Source organism: Botryllus schlosseri, chromosome 8, assembly GCF_051294905.1.
Source record: "Botryllus schlosseri isolate E-star chromosome 8, Bs_hap1, whole genome shotgun sequence".
Lineage (NCBI taxonomy): Eukaryota > Metazoa > Chordata > Ascidiacea > Stolidobranchia > Styelidae > Botryllus > Botryllus schlosseri.
The window spans coordinates 582563-603895 of NC_137243.1; the positions used below are offsets into that span (position 1 = coordinate 582563).

Genomic DNA, 21333 nt, shown 5'->3' on the forward strand with positions numbered 1-21333 from the left:
AGTGAAAATATTGATTCACTTTACATGTGCCATGACAGTATGATTAGGTTTGAGGGCCCTGGTATCAAACATGTCTCGCCACACTGAAAAATCCGGCCCATATACACGGGGGTCAAGTTTATGTATCAGTTCCATTGCGGTCAATGTCCCTCCAATTTCAACGATGACTTCACCTAGGAGTCAAAAGCGCTCAAGTACGGCACACGCGCGTCAACGAAGAACAACTACCGGTACCATATGGTCAGGACGGAATACAGGAAAACGCATTGTTATATCAAGTATGCCGGACACCAATTGTGGAACAGCATCTCGCCAGTGGTATCCGACAGTCGAGCTTGTCCGCATTCAAGTCGAAATGCAAGCAATTTCTTCCAAATGAATATTAGTCAGCCGTCAGGATTACCGGACCACGACCTAACATCGATCTCGCCTTCTGCCACATACCTCATTTTGTCGCTTGCCTTTTATATTCTCTGTTTTACTTTTCATTTAGTGTGCATGCCTCTTCTTCATTTCGCCTAGGCCAAGGTGTGTGTCTGATATCATAGACTACTCCAAGTCGTTTCGACACCTTCCTATCTTTTCATCGTATCGCAGTTTTGTGGTGTTTTGAAATTATGAAAATATTAATAAAACTGATTGATTGGCTCATAATGGTACTCATTCTGTTTGGAATCGGTGTCCTGTACTCACACTATATTTTATTTTTCAATCATTTTTTATTCAATTACTTTAACTTGGAAAATCATCGCTGCTCACCTGATATATCAGGCAAAAAGGCCAGCGATTCCAATGATTTGATATTGAACTTTCCAAATTTTACGAACTTAGTAATTCTACTTCTAAACTGTGTGTTGTAATTTGTAAAAGCTGAATTTTACTAAAAATTCAATCTGTGACCTGGCGGACCAGGCATGCACTAGGACGAGAAAAACAGCCCTAATCAGGCAAGACTCGCAAGAGACAAGGTATTGGCGTGCCTTGCGTACGTCTAAACTTAAAATTTAGGTAATCTTGAATAACTGGCTAGAGCATTTTCATTTTCACCGATCTGCAAACACCCAGCCCCAAACTCTATCACGCATTTTAATCGCGGTCCAGAACCTTCCATGGGATCCATGAACGTTTGACTTTCTTCTTGCCATATTTGTCCCATTACTATGCGTTTAAATATGTGGATAGTAAGTAGAATATATACTGCATTTTTGAGTATCAGTATAAAAAATTTCTTTAGTATGTTGATTATTATTAATGTACACTTGTAGTTCTGTAATTTTTGTGTCTAAAACGGTGAAAAAGGAGTACTACCCAGAAATGTTCGTACAATAATGGCATGAGCATTTCCACGAATAAACATGCGAATCAATACGGTATTATATCAAGCGGTTACGTAACGAATTTTGACTTGGGTGCTGGGTGGGGTCAGTCAGTCCATATCAATTTACAACGTAGCGTTCTACGTTGTAAATTGCTATGGTCAGTCAGTCAGGTTTATTAATATTTTCATCGTTTCAAAACATCACAAGACTGCGATACAATGAAAAGATAGGAGGGTGTCGAAACAACTTGGAGTAGCCATTAAGATCAGACACCCACCTTAGCCAAGGTCAGGGCTGGCCAACCTTTTCGACCAAAGGGCCACATTCGATTGACGAACTTTTGCGCGGGCCACTATCCGCGCGAAGCGCGAAAATATTTTGAAGTTCATAGGTCAATAATATTGTCATTTGACTATATTGCGGGCCTGCTGTATATCGCTGGGCCACGTTTGCGAGGACTTGGCTATTCGGCGCATGGACATATCGATATCGAAAGCTGCGACCAACATGCGTCAATCATTTCGTGCCAATAGGTTTCATAGTCGACGGTCTTACTGCGAGCGCAAACGCAAGGTCGCATATGTTGAACGACACTTTGTCTCGTAATCGCGAATATAGCTAGACTCAATCTGATACATTAGGTGTTCTTCCATTTTCACAAAAGGGCAACAATATTAAAAACAAGAAATCGAGTGACAACATTTTGCGCTAAGCTTGTAGAAAATTTTTACCTTTGATAAATCAATCGCAAATTATTCTGCTTTATTGTAGTGTACGAAGATATACCAATATGTGAATGGCTGATGGATCTGTCAATGCGTCGGAACTGATATTTTAGTCATCACATCTCAAATGTTGCGGCCAGACTAATCAAAATTTTGGTTGGCCTTGCAAGTTCGCAATCTGTGCAATCCATTTTTGATGATACTAGAAATTTCGGAAATTATCTCGCGGACCACTCAAAACCTTCTCGCGGGCCACATGTGGCCCGCGGGCCACGGGTTGGCTGGCCCTGGGCCCTAGGTGAAGTAAATAAGAGGCATGCACACTGAATGAAAAGTAATGCAGAGAATATAAGACGCAAGCGACAAAATGGGGTGGCATGTGGCGGAGGGCGAGGTCGATGTCAGGTCGTGGTCCGGTAATCCTGAAGACTGGCTAGTAGGGTGGGTTTATATAGCTCAGTGGTGACCTAGAATCTGACCTCCAAGTCTGAAATATCGGCATTGCTCAGAACAATCGGGTAACCGCAACCCAATGGCTATAACAATGACCCGTTGCGACTCTCCGATATTTCTGACTTGGAGGACGGATTCTAGGTGGATCAGTGCCTGATCATTATTTTAATTTATATTTTCGGAATCGGTGCAACAGTAGCTTTCGATCAAGATTAGATTCAGTAATTTCTGCGCTCGGGAATATAGCTTTTGGATTGCCAGAAATCCTACAGTCGCTTACGCAAAACAATTCTCCACTCCAGCCTCAGAGAAGCGGAACGAAGCTGCAAAATCTGTCGTTGCCGTTCCATGTTTAATTTCTATATTCGAACGCAAAGAGAACGCTAGTTTCAACATTTGACTTATTCAGCCTACTTCTCCGGAGTCTATACCCGAAGGTGGAAGTAAGCTACTTTGCCCTAAATATTGTAATATATCATTTGTAAAAAAAGTACTATGTTCAAACGTTTGACTATAGAATGTTATATGACTATGTTATATGACTATATAATGTTATAGAATGCTATAGCCTAGTTTGACTCACGGATCGATTAAAGCTAGTTGCAAAATGACAACGCCTGCATTCTTTAATGGTGGTGTCGATAGTTGGGGAAACGAAATCAGGTCATGATCTGGTAGGGTTACAACTGAAATTCGTCTTTCAGTTTGAGATCGCAGCAATCATAGGCCAGTGTTAATTTCCACAAATTATGCTTAAACTGATCTCTGCCAAGTACGGTATCTAGCCGGCTATCCAACAGTCGTTGAAATTTTCCATATTCAAGTGGAAATACAAGCAACTTCTACTGACTAAATATTAATCAGCCCGCAAGATTACTGGACTACGATCTGACATATCGATTTCGCCTTTCGTCACGTGCCACCTCATTTTTTGTTTGTACTTTTTTATTACCTTTGTAACTGATCAAGAATTATGGGTCGTGTTGTACCAATACTTAACTTGCGATTTGCTATCTTAAAGCTGGTGAATTATTAATCCACAGATTCCTTCGATACAGATATATTTCAGATAAGTACGTCGAAGTTGCGTCAAAATGGATCTCAAGTCATGCGGTAGAAATCAGGGTTTTTATACTCAAGTGATACGAAAAAGTATTATGTAGTTTGAGTGAGTTATGCCGTGATAGTGTGCAATTGTATGCTGAGCATGTGGGGGGCTAATTGCTAGGATAAATAATGTATTTCCACAAACATGGTGATGGAACATTGCATTTAGAGCAGTGGTTCTCAACCGCCGGTCCGCGGACCGGTGCCGGTCCGCGACGACATTCCTGCCGGTCCGCCAGGTATATTACAGTTTTATACCTTAAATTCAAGATGCAATGTAAAAGGCTTGTACATTGATCGAATAAATAAAACATCAAATTTTAAACTGATTCAGAACTTCTTGAGGTAACACTAGGGCTGGAAACATGTTCGATTTGACTTAAAGTTCAAGAGGTTTGCTTGCTTGCTTGTTTTGGGGTATTCATGGTGTTTTTCGACTACTATGGTCATTTACACCAGGCCGATATTCTTCTTATTTTCCGTAACTGCCGACTTATAGCACGGCCCACCTCTAGGCTTTTGTACGACACCGCTGACGCGGATGAGGTGGCGAGGAGGAGCCTAGGCAAACCTCCAACACTTAGGTATCGGAATTCGGAAGTCGACCTCGGTCGGACTCGAACCCACACCCATTGGTGTTGCAGCCGCGGATTATACCACTGCGCTATCTCGCCACTAAGTTCAAGAGGTGTCACTTGACGACATGCGAGCGACTAGTACAGAACAGGTACGAGCTGACTCATCGCTAAACAACGCAGTTTGCGCGAGCATTCGTCTTCAATTCATTTATTTTGTGCAGGACCGATAACCGGGGCACCCCAAACCGCCTATTTGGAGAAGGGGTGAGCTCGAAAAGAACCCGAAATTATTTTGCAAATGAACATCAGAGTTGTAACCAAGTCACAAGGTTCCGAGTCACAAGTCAATCTCACTTTATTAGTTTTGACTCTAGTCAAGTCGAGTCATTTTCAATTCACCACCCAGTCAAGTCCTAGTCCAAGTCACTGAGTAGACTGTCGAGTCCGAGTCATAGTGTTTTGACTCGAGTCCGAGTCCAAGTCATTGTGTGGACTTTTCAGTTTAGAGTTAATGTCATGTGAAACCCACTTTTCACAACCCTACACGGTGATATCGAATGCTTCTCATTCATAATATTCATAATATCCTCATTTTCCTCACTTTTAACAGTTTCAGGTAGCATTTTCAAGTACCGGTATTGATAGACGAAATAATATCAGTGTGATAACTTTACTACTCTTCGAAATTGTAATGAAAGGCCTGTCTTGGTAGACCCAGTCTCGAGTCATATTACTTGGTCCGAGTCATGCGCAATGACTCGAGTACAAGTCGAGTCAATACACAAATTGACTCGAGTCATTACAACCATGATGAACATGTTCATGTTCATTGAACATAAATCATAGCGTATTTTTTTGAAACTTTTTCCAACATTTTTCAATTTCTTCTCGCTCTTTGCGCGATTTAGTGTCACTAAATGTCTTGCATATTAGATGCCCTTCTCCGACAAATACGCATGATTTATAGAAATAGGCATTTGGGCGTCAGTCATCACCGCGCCATGACGTAACAACACATAATAATGAAGATTAGGCTAACATGGGACTCCGAAACGCGTGCCAAAAATACGGCAGCGAGAAAACCGATTCAGTCATGAATGATGGAAAATTTTCACTATTGGCGCGATTAAGCAACTTAAACCCTTTGCTTACACTGATTAAAATGAATGTGCTCACAAGCAGCCTGCAGGTGAAAACATCCGCCCAACTGTGGCTTCATCGACCTGTGGGGAACAAGATCAACGCTTTTGGGGGTGGGCTGACGAAGTGCTTTTTCGTCACGGATTGCCGGTATAGTTGCTGTAAGGTGTTTTCTTGCGTCACGCATTGTATTCGAAGTTGCCAGAGTAGCCTATGCGTCCGGTGGCAGTGGGCAATGAGCAAGGTAACACGACAATGTGCTTGGTTCGACTCCGAAACGCTTCTTGTATAGATATTGTCAAAGAGAATAATAATATTCGAGTTGGCGTGGTCGGATAAACCCACCGCCTTCGGCACGAAACACTGTAAACGACTCTCGGCGGTAGCACGTTTATCTATGGATAAGGCAATTTCACATCGAGTCAGCAGACTGACTACCATAAAATCACATGGATGCCATCGTGAAGATAATTAATTACGATCAAAACCCTCTGAATCTCACTCTATAGCATCATATAATTGCAAAAAACGGCTGCATGCTTTGCATTTTGGTTTAATTTCAATTTTGAAAGTTCACCGGTCCGACAGTCATTTTTTGAAATTTTACCGGTCCGCGAGGTGAAAAAGGTTGAGAACCACTGATTTAGAGGACCAGCGGTCTGTTACACCTTCTTTAAATTTACATTCAGTGTGCAAGCCTCCTCTTTACATCGCCTAGGCCAGGTGGTGTCTCATTTCAAAGACTACTCCTAGTCGTTTCGTCATCTTCCGATATATTTTCATTGGATCGCAGCTTTGTAGGTGTTTTTAAAACGATAAAATAAATATTAAAACTGAACTTAAGTACGACATTTTGGTCGAATTTTACAAATGCAATGTTGTATACTGCAAAAGTAGTAAAGAAAGCATAATTTCACGATGCGGATGGAAGCTGCAAGGTCTGTTCAGTTCCAATCGGACACTTTCATCTCGTCAAATGCGACGTTCTTGATATGACACGCCGTTCTTGATGCCGCGACAAGCAGCGTCGTTCGAGCCAAAAAAATACGGAATAACGCTTCACACTTGGGGTCACTGATCCACCTTGATTGAGCGTCGTAAATTTTATATTTGTGCTAATTTTGCAGTATTTGGACGACGAGAACGCAAGTGTGTTGTATTTGTAGGCAGACGTGGTCAGCAGTCACGAAGTACTTATACATTTCAGGATATACGAAGTACGAATCCCACTTATACTCGAGTGAATAGTATATATTGAAGTTCTGTACCTCCAAGATGCTCATGCTCAAGTGTTTAAGATTTCAGTTTGAACTATACTCCCAACTTCTACTTGACAGTTTTCGTATTTCTAGGCGAAATTAGAACTTAGAATTATGGCTGGGACAAAATCGAGTACTTGATGAGTAATTTGACTCGTAATTCGACGAGTATAGTATTAGACGTCGAGTCGTGTATTCTTGTATCCCTGATTTTACGTCATCACAGTATAAACGATGTGGAAAGCACGCCTTTTATGCGACCAGAAATAGTATAATGCCATTTCTATATCACAATAAAGATAATTTTGTATAATTTCGACCATACCTATTTCATTGCGATTTGTGACATGCTGTGATCATGACTTCACAGTCATTTTCAATTACGTGCGTAACTCACCAGTTCTACATGCTTCGTATGCTGTGATACGATCAAATCGAGGCTTCGGGGCTTCCACAAGTGAAAGCACTGTGGAAAATGTCATTTTTGTGGGTGAATCAACCTTATCAAGAACCTTATAATTTCAGTACCGGAAAAAATCCATCTCTCACTACTCGGCCTGAATAGTCAGAATTAATACTCGATTCAGATTCGAGAATGGTGCCCAACACTACTTAGAATACTTACTACTCGCTACTTATACCAGTTCTTAATTTCACAAGGTCTGGTCGCTTAAAATCTCTTATGTCATTCGTCATACTTGTTTCGTTGATGTCTTTTTCGTGACGGTGCATGACGTAATGTTTCGACTTATGCACAAGTGAGATAACGAGGATACATAGCTCGCGGCGAGAAGAGTGAAGATACAGAAACAAAGACAGCGCTTGAAATGCGAAACACATATAGCGCACATCTCCTCTATTGTGTGATACAGCGACAGTTAGATCAGTGCAGCAATATTGTTTGAGCACGTCAGGAAATATCGAAGGCTAGTTTCGCACTCCAACGCATCCGCCTCTTACATAGAGCGAGATAGGTGATCGCGAAATCGTTTGATCGGTGCTTCGTTCCTAAGCAGTCTAGTTGTAGAAAAGCGCTTGAGATTTAACTGTTAGCGTTAGGTATATTGTAAATGAAAATAAATAATTTGTAATCTGAAGAAAGTAACCTATAGTCATTCTACGAGGTAATATTAATGACGAGATGTGGTTGATCATTTGTATGGACAAGTCGACATCAATCGGTGTTGTAAGGGCTGGGTCTTCTAGTCGACTGCACAAATTTTCAAACTGTAATAAACAGACAGAAGTTTGAATAATATGTTCGTTCATCTTGAAATAACCCCATTTTCGGCCGACGCTCGTAAGGGGGAATGTCAGCCGAAAATATTAGGGTTTGTTTCAATATGTGTGTGTGCATAAGTGCATGTCTCCTATTTACATCGCCTAGGTTCAGGCGGGTGTCTGATTTCAAAGACTACTCCAAGTCGTTTCCACACCTTCCTGTCTCTTCATTGTATAGCAGTCTTGTGATGTTTTGTAATATTGAAATTAATAATAAACTGATACTGACGCATATATGTTTCTATGAAATTCTGTACATCTAAAAGTATCTTTCAAAATAAGAGGAACTTTTCTGTCAAATGGTGGCCAACGATACCATCATTAGGTCATTAAGTCAGCCGGTCAGATTACATAATCATGATGATATGTAGCTTAGGACTACATGTTATAAATTTATGTGTAATATGTATAATGCAATAATAATAATAATGATGATGATTACAATCTATGTGTGTGATTTAATATGTACAATCGAATATACATAGGTAAATCAGCTTCAAGCGACGCTTAGAAATGTCGGGCACCGTTTGGCTTATTCATTAAAAGCACCTTTAATGTGACGTCAGCGATCTTCGATCGATCTTTACCCTTTAGAATGCGATGCTCGACCTCAACTAGAACTCTAATCAGCAGAAATACGTAACGCCGTCATTTCGGTAGTGACGTGTCACGACAGAGAAATATAATGAGTACCGAACGACGGAGGAAAGGAGGTTACGATTATTTGAAAAATGAAGAAAAAATACGAGCTTTGATCCTCGAGGAATTGCTGGAGAGCGAGAAGAACTTCGTCGATAAATTGGAATTCACGACAAATGTAATAAATCGCTTTACGAGCGGACAGCTACAAAATTTTCAAATTTTCTAAATTAGATTAGAATTAGAATTACTTAATTCGCAAAACTTAGAAATTGAATTCAATTCCGGATGGGAAAGAAATCATACAGATCTGAATTCATTCGCATAAGCTCGAGAATGGCAAATATCTGTGCACCAAGCTTGGCTGGTTTATCACGATACATAGTTCACTTGCAGTATTTTCGGAAAACCAGAAATTCGATCAGAATAAAAATGAGAGCGTAGAAACATTTCACATATTAGATTAGAATTCGATTTCGGACTCTAATGAGTTTAATCGGGCAACTAGAATTGCTTAGTAGTCCAAGTCTATGTGAGAGACGACATCGCCCCATCATTAGACTCTATCATAGAATATATATACGTATTTCACGAATTTGATTACCTGCATTTCCATATAATAGATGCAATCAATCAACTATAATTATCTAGTTGTACAAGTCTGTTGGTGTGGATGAAACGTTTGATGAAATTTCGCTTTTTTTTACAGAGGATGAAAAGAGAGCTCGAAAAATGTTCGGAATTAATCGAATTCGAAATCGACGAAGGTCACGTGCGCGGCTTGTTCGGAAATATCAGCGATATCCAGCGGATCCACGAACAGCTGCTAGCGAAATTGAGAGTGGCCCTCCCCGAGGGCCGGGAAAGAGACCCAACAAACAGCGTCGGACATTGTTTCGTCAGTATGGTGAGCAGAGGGGTGAAAGTAGTTTTCGCTGACGGCGCTTGAGTAAAAGTAGAAATGATAAGATCGTAAATTTCCGCTTAAGTAACAGCAGAAATAGTGATTTCCAAGTAAGTAAGTAAATAATTCAGTATTCAGACATACTTTTGCCTAAAACTGAAAACTGATAGGTATAAGCATTAAGCATACTTCTGCAGTCTAAAATGCATAACCAAACCACTAAACAGTTGAGTAAGGATACCGGAGGAAGGTAAAACCTGCTCGAATCTTGAATACTCGCCGGAGATCAGAAGTATACTCTAGCCATCGTTTTTTTTCTAAAAAATCAAAATCTGTCAAGTAGAAGTGTAAGTTTTCTTAAATATATAGGGATGGTGGGATCCCCTGAAAGGTTCTGGTTCGTGTGAATGCGAACCATTTGAAAGGTTCTATGTGAACGCGAACCTATGTCGTCACGTGACGTCATATTGCTAATTCTAACCCTACATGTTCGTAAAGTAGTACATGAATGTGCAGTACACCTCTAGCGACTACTCAGGTCACATTATACGACAGTGTTGAAGTAAAAGCTGGCTTTTAAGGCATCACCAAATGTATGAATCGGAACAATCAAACGCTATAACAATTCCGTAAAATCAATATTCTCCGTCGCCTTACCAACAATGTCGGCGAGGATTTGTAAGGGAATATAAGCTTACGTCCTAACGGTCTAGGCTAGAGCTAGGCCGGGCGATGTATTCTTAAGGTGACAGACTAATGTTATATTGATATTGATAAGAGTTAAATACCGGTTTATATACTTGCTACAGATATCATCTAAAATGGTGTTATTCAGAAGCCCACACCCTAATCGGGCGAATTTAATGATACAATAAACATATCAAATCAAGATAGATCCCGTACGCCTGTTATTTTTCTAAATTAGACAACGATGCATTTTTTTATCAGTTTGGCTCATGTCAATAATTGATAATGATTGTTATTGCGGGACAACATAGAGTCGCAGAATATTCTCAAACGGAAAGCTGAGTGATCCAAAGTCTGAATCGAAAGAATGTAGAAACTATCAAGGTTCGTTTGTGAACGCGAACCTCCAAATATCCGAGGTTCACACACCGAAAGCGAACGTGAACCTCACGTTCACACTATCCCTGCTAAAAGCAATAATCTAATGTGTAAGCAGCATAAGTTGCAGAACCTGCTTGAACCTGTAGAAGCACTACATCCCTAGTGTTTCCTAGAAAACTGAAAGGTGTTAACTATAATTGAATTGATTCATACTGAATTAAACTCGTTGTTGATATACGAAGTTCTTTTCAATTCTCTACTAGTATCTGACGATTGACCCTTGGTGTGATTCAATATGAATATATTATTCAATTGTCTATTGAAGTTCTGTACTCCCGAGAGTCTCTTCCAAGTTTATGTGGGAGTGGCATAATCAATCCTATAAGTATAGTTCCAGTAAGCGAACTCCGCTTGAGTACTTTGAATAAGTTGAAGTGCTTCGTTTCAGAAACGACATGTTACCCGGAAGTGCGATTTTACTACTACCAGACCTTTTGCGTTCAGGAAAACGACTTTAAGATTTACGAGCAATACATCTCCAACCATTCGCGGTCTCAGATCATGATGTCGGATTTGGGGAAGATGTCGTCCATGAAAGGCGTGCTAGAGGTGAGAGTCTTTGTCGATTCTGAGCTACAGCGTTCTCATGACGTTGACGGTTGACGTAACAGCGCTGGATTAAGGATTGTCCGAGCTTGTCCGACGAACTGAAAGGGCGATCTGTCCTGGAGGTTTATCTCCGAGAACCCTTGCTTCGTGTAGGTCGATACAACGTTATTTTAAAGGTGGGTATACTATATATTTATATTGGTCTAATTTGACTGATTTGAATTTGTTTCTATGCTCTAATTTCAATTCTAATCCAATTTATGTCTTAATTCCTGAAAATAAGACAGGAAAGCTGTGTGGTACGAAAGTAGCAAATATGCTCTGTGTACATACATTTGTCGTTCTCATGCTTATGAGAATTAACTGATCTTTATTTAATCCAACTTCCAAGGTTTTGCGACATTAAGTAATTATAATTCCGATCTATTTGGTAAAAAAACGGTGTAGCTATCATCCCAATTACAATCCAATCTCTGGTTTTTCTATAAAGGCTATACGGGCAAACTGTGTAGTAACAAGCCAAGCTTGATGTACATACATGACATTTTTATTCTTATGAGGATAGAGTCTGATTTGATATGAAGTAAACTTGGTTTTTGTTGTATTTCTTTCTACTTTGGAATTGAATTCAATTTCTAAGTTTTTGCGATATCAAGTAATTCTTATTCTAATCAAATTTGGAAAAGCTGAAATTTTCTATAATTGTCCAACTCTCGCAATATCGAGAACGTAACTTGACAGACTCGCGAAACAATTTCTATCGCAGGAACTCGCTACGTTCACGAGCTTCAATCACCCGGATTTAGATGACGTCATGACCGCGCATCGTCACATGCAGTCGTTGATGACTTCGTTCGACAGCGTGAAGAAAATGGACCTTCTCACGGCCGGGTTCGAATGTTGCGACAGAAATCGCGTTATGTGGGAAAAATCGGGGCTGGCCGACAAGGAAGGCTTCATGACGAAACGAGGGGGTAACGTGAAGGTATATTCGACGTGGTTCGATTGCTGGTTCGTCTTCGTTTCACCCATGTTTTTGTAGAGTTGGAAGATTCGCTGGTTCACGCTGAAAGGATTCGAGATGAAATATTACGACGAACCATCGGTAGGCGATTCATTTTACGTTGTAGAGATCCCTAACATACCTGCCAACATATCTCTTATTAAATAACCACGCATTATGTGAAGACATATGTCTTTCTTCGTATATCACATGACTTGACAGTATATAGAACAGCATCTCCAATAGAGTCTTCCTGCGACTCTCACGAAACCCAGGAAATTCCACAAAATATAATAGACAGTTGCAGTCCGTTTGTACGAATATTACTTGTAGACTTTTGTATATCAATTCCAACATAACAGATACTATAGTTATCTCTAAGCCGCTCAAGGCCATTTGTAAAAACCGGGCAGAGAATTCCTGTGGGGCACGGTACTATAGCGTCAATACCCGTCAGCCGTCACATACAGGGACATATCTTTAGTTTTATTAATGTTAGATTTTTATAACTTGTTTCTGTGAACAGCATATACCCATACAATTTTAGCAACGTCAAAATAACGGCTATGGTCAATTCAAAATCGCAGTAAATCCAATGCTAACCGCGTCTATTCCCGACAAACATGCGCATTGAAGTGGAGAGCTTCATATACCTACATACCTACACATAGGCGCCGATTTACGAGGTTACGAGGTGGCGGCCACCTCGTACAAAATGCTCAGACGCCCAGATGATCTGTGACCAGTAATTAGTTATCAGGCGAATCGATGCGACCTCGTTGAAGACGTCTTCGTATTCGATATGCGCGTGTGCCAGACGCGTAGCCACGGGTTTCGAATCCCCCTGTTTGAAACACGAAACCCCGTCATTTTGAAATGACCATTCTATAACTAATATTCAATGGCAATTCAATAATTGTGTTCTCAGTGTTCCGCGCGGCCGATTTGCGAGAAGCAAGTTATTAATTAGCGCGGAGAGTCTGTGAATGTGAATATCTCCCGCTGAGATGGTCGCGAAATTAGGTTATCCATTCCCGTGCGCGTGGCAATCGTCGCAAGCCTGATTTATCGCATCTCGAACAAGCCTGGTTCCGCTGGCTTGAACAATCGTATCTGCAATCCGCCCAGTTCACACTATATCATCGCTTGCCTGCGCAATCGTATCTGAATTGGCGGCTTCGGCCTGGTGTGCACGATATCATCGCTGGCTTTCACGATAGCATCTCTAATAGGCCTGGTGCGACAAATATCATTGCAGGCCTAACTATCGCGTCTCGGGCCCAGCATGCTCTGGCTGCTATCTCTCGACGGTTTGGAGACAATGCGGTCGAGCTTACGCTGATTAGTGATTGTTTTATGTCATATTGATTAAAGAGCGACATCACGAAACTGAATAACATCGAATCGCCGCAAACAGACTTTAACATGCGTAATTCATTTCCGCTAATACCTCATCGTAACGATCAGAAGATGTGTATCATGGCTTGAGTTCTAAAAGACGACAAAGGTCTGAATCACATTAAATCTGAGCCATTAGGTTCGGACATTTTGATTTGCGAAAACTGTCGCCGAGGCTGGATAATACTCGCACGTATTTAATTGTTCAATGTTCACCAGACATCAGGGACTCGCTAATTGACAGCACTTCCGGACTCTTTGGCATGCTTATCATGCGCCTAAAATTGACAATAAGATGAGATTATATGATCGTCATTTACACATGTATTTAACCCGAATTGAATTGATGCGATATTATAAATTTGAAAAAATCCAAATCTCCCTAAGCATGTGCTGAAAAGCACTATCATAGATCTCTTCTCCCGACCAGGCGCCCAAATAGACGTTCTGCTTTTCTAAAATCTATATTATGTTCGCCCATATCCGTTTACAAAACTAGCTAGATTCATGATAGTCTTGGTAATCGCAGCGCGAAATTGGAGGGTGTGTGCCTGCAAATTGGAATTCATTTCTACGCATATTCGTTTCCCTAACAAGGCTTTGCCAGTGACATTAATCGGGAAATGCAGCAATGCAGCTTAAACACCGATAGAATGAGAAAACAATTGTCGCGACGAGAGCTACTCAATACGGTGTCAGACTCGAAACCCATTCGTGGCGATACTGATTTGAATACCTGCTTTCTCGTTTGCCATCATATATATTTCTGGTTGTCTGCTTGATACATTCGTATTCTGAAATTGTCGCACAATGTCATTTTTCACTGTTATTTTCGTTATTAACGTGCAGTATGCCATGCCATTGTCAAATATTGATGCATCACGAGATTCTGGGTGGTACAAACTCTGAATTTATTCTATTCATTCGAACAGGGAGCCTTCTACGTTCCGATAAACTTGATTGGTGGACGTACTCGTATCGAGAACAACAATATCGAATTTTAAACTATTGGGCATTTGGTAGACAGTCGATTTCTATTGATGAGATCGCGGCATGCGCCCGGAACTGAAATTAATTCTAGCGCAGTGGTGGCCAACCAGCGGCCGTAAAAGGACATTTGTGCGGCCATCAACACGTAATTCAATTTTGGTGCGTATAATAAGCCGATATGAAAACATATAAGTCCGGAATTCACTGGTAATGGGCTGGGACAGTTTAATATGGATATTTGGCGTCCACTTAGTGCAGTGGTTCTCAACCGGTGTGCCGCGGCACACTAGTGTGCCAATTGGACTGCTCAGGTGTACCGCGAGCAAATGTGGTAAACTATGTCGAAGTATAACAAAAATCCAAATTCTGAGTGTATCATTGTTATTTTTTCTATTGAATTTACCTGATCAAGACACGCGATGCTCAATCCGATGCAGTGAACAGAAGGATGTCGAGGCGACCGTAGTTACGGTATCTCAATCTAGTATCTCAATCTGACATCCTTATTAGGTCATGGATTCGGTCTTTCTCTAGGCTTTTTATTGTAAAGACGCTCTGAGCACAGCAACGTATAGGGGCGGAGAATCTAATAAACCTGCGACGCTTCGTAACTTGCTACTGCACTGCCATGAATCAAACTTCGGCCTCCACCGTCAATGGGTGTGATACGCTAGTTTGCCCACACATAGTAGCATTTAGCACGGTGATAGCTAAACTCAGGCAAATGGACCGTTATATTGAGGTGTGGCCGAAGTGTTCACCTTTTACTTGTCACCCATCAGAGCCGGAGGCAGAGCAGGACATGACGCAGGTTGACGACCTTTTTCTGTGTCTATTTGTAGTCGTATTCTTGCCATGTCTTCGTCGTCGATGATCATTTTACATCATACCGATATTACTTATTTTGATTCCTGAGATGCCAACTTATAGCACGGCCCACTTTTTGTAAGACACTGCTTTTATAGATCGGAGGACGAGTACATAAACCTCCAACTCCTAGGAAGGCATTCTCACCATCGAGGAATGAACTCGTTTGAAAGTGATGTTCACGTTTACAAATTAGAATTGCCAACATAGCCATTCACCTTGCGATTGTTAGGTAGCGTGCCAGCACTGTAGGTAAAATGTAGGCTCAGGGCGCAGGCTCAGGACGCAACGTTATGTTGCAGGCGACAAATTCGAGAATTGAGAAGTAAAGTTGATCAAATTTTATCAGTTACAAATTTCCCCGCCGTAGAGGTTTATTATCCCGGTTTGTTGGAACTACAATTGAACTGCGGGTGGCTGCCAGTAACACTATTGAGGTATACTATCCCACAGGTGCTATTACACGATCTGCGTGGAAATGCGTTTGGCATCCATGTATAATACACCTCTACGCCTCTGTATTTGTTAGTGGCGATTGCGATTGGACTCTTCGATGCGACGGTTAATTACATCGACAATGTGTAGTGGGTAGACTTTATTGTCAAGCCAATCTTATGAAATTAAGCTCAGCCTGAAGTTTAAACGAGATCACAGCAGGCCAGTTATGTCGTAACACAGATAATAGCTGATAATTCAAACCCTCACACGGAAGCGGAGAAAGTTCTTCTTCCGGCCTGCAATAAAATTGTAAAGAAATGTTTGGGAAGAATTGAAAACGATTCCCATGTCAAATGATATCATTCGTAGACGCATTTGTGAGATGTCCACAGATATAAAAGAAAACTCAGGCAGAGAAAAGCCTACTTGAGTGCTCCGAAAAGGTAGAAGTACTTCGTCACTGACCACCTCTGTAAGACTATGGTTGCTGGTTGCTGCTACACGCATTCTGGTAGTTTGCCTGTGCCGTAAGCCAAAAAAGTTGAGAACCACTGTGCTAGTGTGCCGCGAACTATTTTTCCTTTTCAAAGTGTGCCGCGAGGCCAAAAAGGTTGAGAACCACTGACTTAGTGTATTACGACTATGTCCAGGAATGCGGCCGTAGGCTGCGACCGTGAATAGCAAAAAGTTGGGCAACCCGTGTTCTAGCTCATAGTCGTTACATTAAATAGGAATAGGACGTTATATATATTGTTCCTAGATCTATTTGCGGCATATACACCGATGTAGTCCAAAATGCTTCGCGAACGTAAATTGGAAAGTGCACCAATGCCGCCAAAATCGCTGTTTTAATCTGCAAACAATTGCCGCGATGCGAGCTACTCAGCGCGAAGCCAGAAACCGCGAGAGACAATTGCTGATTGACTGCGCGATTTCGCGTTTGTAATCTACATTATTGTCTGCTTGAAACCTCATATTCGAGAGTTGTCTTGTGTTAAATGCGAACTTGCCAGGCCAGTGCGTAGTGTATTTCGTTACTCACACGGCGCATTGCGCGTTAGTAACATTGAGCTACTCCAAATCCTCGGTGACGTAAATTTTGATTTTTGTTCGATGCGTCCGGTTATTAATCATACTTACATACCCTCCTAGGTCCCCACGTACAAGCATCATTTGGATCAGTGGTTCCCAACGTGGACGATATCGCCCCCTAGGGGGCGATTTGTCGGTCCAGGGGGGCGAAAATAGCGAAGGGGCCGATAGGGGGGCGAAAACGGACGAAGGGGGCGATAGGGGGGGCGATGGCGCGTTAAAATGGCTACATTGGCGTCCATGACAGTAACTGCCGCACTCAAACTCCCAATTGGGATGGGGGGGGGGGCCGAGCTTGAAGGGGGCCCGCAATTTTTTCGTGAATTAACATTAATTATAGAATATTATTTTATAAATTTAGGACACTTTTTCAAAAAATTTTCGCGCTGAGCGCCATTTCGTGGTGACCTATTTCTTGCTCATTGGATACCCTTCCTCCAAGAAATAATACGTAATACGAAATATTACTGCGTCGTGGCGCAGTAATAGCCGACGCCGAAGTCTCCATTTCTATAAATTCTACGTATTTTCGTGGGGAAGGGTACCTAATAATCAGATATTCGGCAATATTAAATCGCGCACCCAGCGCGAAAATTTTTTGAAAAAGTGGCATAACTATAACAAAAAATACTTTAATTTATGTTTATTCACGATATAATTTTGGGCCCCTTCGAGCTCACCTCCCCCCAATTGGGGGGTTTGGGGTGCGGCAGTTACGGTCATGTTCCCCACTACCCTTTTGTCATCACAGAGCAGCTATTTGCTGGTTTGACTACACAAGACACACAACCACACCAGTACGCTTGACAATCGCCTATAACTGCAACATAAAACGTACTGTGAACCGATACGAGTAAAGCTCGAAATTTCGCGAAAGCGTTATTTCACGTCAAACTAGTCGTGCTGGATGCGTTTGTGACGCCATTATTGGCCACCCAGAGTTAAAAATGAGGTTTTGTTAACAACACACGCAATATAATTTTCCATACATACATTCAACAGCAGTTAACTGGTAACGGTAATTGCGCATGAGTCTCCGTGAATATGTGGACTGTCCTGTATATAGTTTTGAACAAATGCGTCTATTCCCCACCAGAAACCATTGAATTCCCCACCGTTTGGGAACCACTGCGTTATACAAACGCGTTTTGTGACAATTTCGATTCTTTTTCATCGCAGAACGAAAAGCCACTTTATACGCTCGACTTAAAACTCTGTAGAACAGTTGTCGAAGAGAATTCAATCGGAAAACCAAATTGCTTCAGGTACGTGCGAGAGGCGACTATTAGGGCGGATAGGCAAAATCGAGTGCCTGACCTGTTCGATTCCAAGTCGAGTACACTATGCGAGTGACACACATTTTGACGTCATTGAGTATGTGTGATATGGAAAGCGCGAAAATGTAGCTTTTAAGCCACCACATAGAATATAATGCCAGCTTTATACTACATAAAAGTAATTAGGTATTTTAAGACCCTATTTCATTGGACTTTCTGTCAATGCTGAGGGCTGATTAAAGCTTCACAGAATTGTCATTTCCGCTAATAGCTTTGCACTCTGTGTTAGATTCTGTCATACGAGCAATTGATGTTTCAAGATTCTACGTTGGGAAGAAAGTATCGAAACTATGTTGATAATAATATAACTCTTAGTGGGAAAGGGGCGTATTATTTACTCGAAAAAATTGTCTCGGCTATAATCATCAGTACTGTTGATGTACAATGTCCTGTCCCATTCTCTACTATAGCTGCTGACAATTATACCGGACGAGTGAATTTTCGGGTTTCAATTGGATATTCGATTCGGATTAGTTAAGTAGATTAGTAATACTACTAGGAATTTATTTTACTACTTTTGGCGCGATTAAAAGTTATGACTTTATATTCTATGATTCAGTCTACACATGCCCGACCGAGTTTATCATATTTACTGCGTCAACGAGATAGAGAAACTGGCGTGGATGAACGCTATCGCGTGGCGTCTCTTCAATCAATACCCCGCGCATATGCGAGCGGGCCAGTGCATGTCCACTTCCTCTTCGCCGGGCAACATTTCCCCGATTCTCGATATGGTGCAGAAGAACAATTCCATAAACGGTGCGCACGGAAATGGGACTTCGTGACAGCATTTCTTACCGATATAGAGACTTTATTTGACTCGTAAAATAGAATTCGCCTCCGGCGGATGATATGGCGGCAATGACTTGGCAGAAACGAGAAGATCGAACATTTTCAACCCCGAATCTTGTGGCGGATTTGGGAGAGACTCCTTATTCGATTCCGACAAACATTGCCAAAGCAGTTCTGTATATTTTATCCTATTTTTATTACTTGTATGCAACGGTAAGCCTCTCAAAGTGCAAATAAACTGTTTTCATGATTCGGTCGAGACCCCTTTTACTACCCTAAACTTTTCCACGACCCCGTACGCTTAATATGATTAAACTGTCGCGGATGAAGATGCTCCACAAGATTTCTGCAGAACTGTGCTTGCTGTGAACATGTTGTAGTCCAGGTGCTGCATGACTTAAATATCGTCGTCATTGGTTTATTAGCAATTTTATCAGTTCAATACACCACAAAAAATGCGATACAATGAAAAGACCGGAAGATGTCGAAGCGACAAGGAGTAGTCTATGGAATCAGACACCCACCTTGGCCTAGGCCCTAGGCGATGTAAAGAGGAGGCATGCACACTGAATGTAGTAAAGAAGATAGTATAGAAAAAAAAACAAGAAATAGGGCGGCATGTCATGGGAAGCGAGATCGATAGGTCAGTCGTGGTCCGGTAATCTTGAGGATGGACTGTATTTATTTAGTAGTAATTGCTAGTATTTCGACTTGAATGTGGACAAAGCATTGTCCAAAAATCAAATAACCACGGCTCTTCATCGGCTATGCTTCAATGATCACGACAGCAGCCGCTTGCTGATTAGCTGGGCAAGGAGTATGCTACCGGCGGAGATTCTGAAAGCGCATTGTTGGTAGGTTCGCAGATGATGATTTAAGATTAATTCAGGACATGTTAAGGTAAGAAATACATGATGAACAAATAACAGCTGCTTCACAAAAACTTTTACAGCATGACCGCTTTATTGTGAAGGAAACGGCTGTAGCCTACATGACGTGTTTTCATCGAGGAAAAACAGAGGTGCTTATGCAAGTGGTGAACGAATTCCCCGTTTCAGAAGAGATCCATCATCACTGAATACAAATATAAAGCTTGACTATGACACTATACGTTGTGTGATCTTATTGGACCCAAGTTGTAGTATATAGTTGAAGTTTTGAATGCCCTAGGGACAGCACCGTAACTGCCGCACCCCAAACCCCCCAATTGGGGGGGCGAGCTCGAAGGGGGCCCAAAATTATTTCGTGAATTAGCATAAATCATAGAGTATTTTTTGAAAATTTATGCAATTTTTTCAAAATTCTTCCGCGCTGCGCGCGAATTCAAGTAGCCATTTATCTTTATTATTGAGTATTGGGTCCTTACCGCGCCACGACCCACCAAGACATACAATCAAGTTTTAGGCCATATAACATGCAACTCCAAGAAGTGTGCCAGAGCGATCGGCAGCGAGAAAACATTGGCCGAAAAGGTCTATGCCCTTATGCTGACCGAAGAGTTCGTTATATATACAAAATACATATAGGTTTAATTGTCCATAGGCGCCTAAATGACTGGCGCCGAATGTTCCTGTCTTTGCAATCTGAACCTCACAAGACAAATACCATCCCGCTGGGAAAAATTTTATGCCAGTGAAGAAATACCAATTTGAAATCGTGTGCGTCTCTTAGGGTGCGTTCTAGGTGACGTTTTCCAGATGATTTCAAAACCAGTCGCGAAAACACGACCGTTCGAAGTGAACCTGGTTTCGGTAGTGGTTTCAAAATTACCCCGTTCCGACTAGTAGTTTTCGCGCCGATGGTCTTGAAAACCCAATCGTTCGTAGTCGGTCTCGTTTGACTACGGAGGGCGTTCGTAGTGGCGCGAAACGCGAAATTATTTTCGTGCTAGCAGGCTACTACGAACGTGTGTTTTCGTGCTTGTTGCTGACGCGAAACTACCTGTTTCAGGTGGCAGGAGCGGGTCGACATTGGTAATATTGGCCATGGAGGTGGCAGATATTGAATAGTGGTTCTATTGAGTGGATCTGTCATGGCAATGCTGTGTATATGCATCGCATATGGTAGTTTGTAGAGATATATATAGGCCTACACGGTATATTCAGGAGTACCGTATCACTAGTTTCTATAGTAATGATATATGTTTTGCAGAGTGTTTTTATTTTACACATTTGAAAATAGGCTATACCAGTGTAAGGATACAGAGTATGATTACATCAATCCGAAAGAATAGTGACATTTTCAAGCCAGCAGCTCAATATCTCGCAAATCAATATATATATATATTGAAGCCCAGATTGCTGGATGGCTTTCTCAGTAATAAAAGAGTAGGCT

The 21333-nt window shown here is 41.5% G+C and overlaps 2 protein-coding genes across 2 annotated transcripts in view; one reads left to right on the top strand and one right to left on the bottom strand.

Moving 5' to 3' along the window:
• LOC145444598 (dynein axonemal assembly factor 11-like) overlaps positions 1-21333 on the bottom strand; it is a 135892-nt gene that overhangs the window by 34703 nt on the left and 79856 nt on the right. The gene's annotated exons all lie outside the window — the stretch shown is intronic.
• Positions 8515-19253, top strand: LOC145444600 (phosphatidylinositol 3,4,5-trisphosphate-dependent Rac exchanger 2 protein-like). The gene is made up of 8 exons (XM_080322613.1): positions 8515-8679; positions 9211-9408; positions 10978-11082; positions 11145-11258; positions 11849-12067; positions 12125-12187; positions 18050-18135; positions 18767-19253. The coding sequence occupies exons 1-8, from the start codon at positions 8548-8550 to the stop codon at positions 18990-18992; spliced, it is 1143 nt and encodes a 380-aa protein (XP_080178739.1). The 5' UTR covers positions 8515-8547; the 3' UTR covers positions 18993-19253.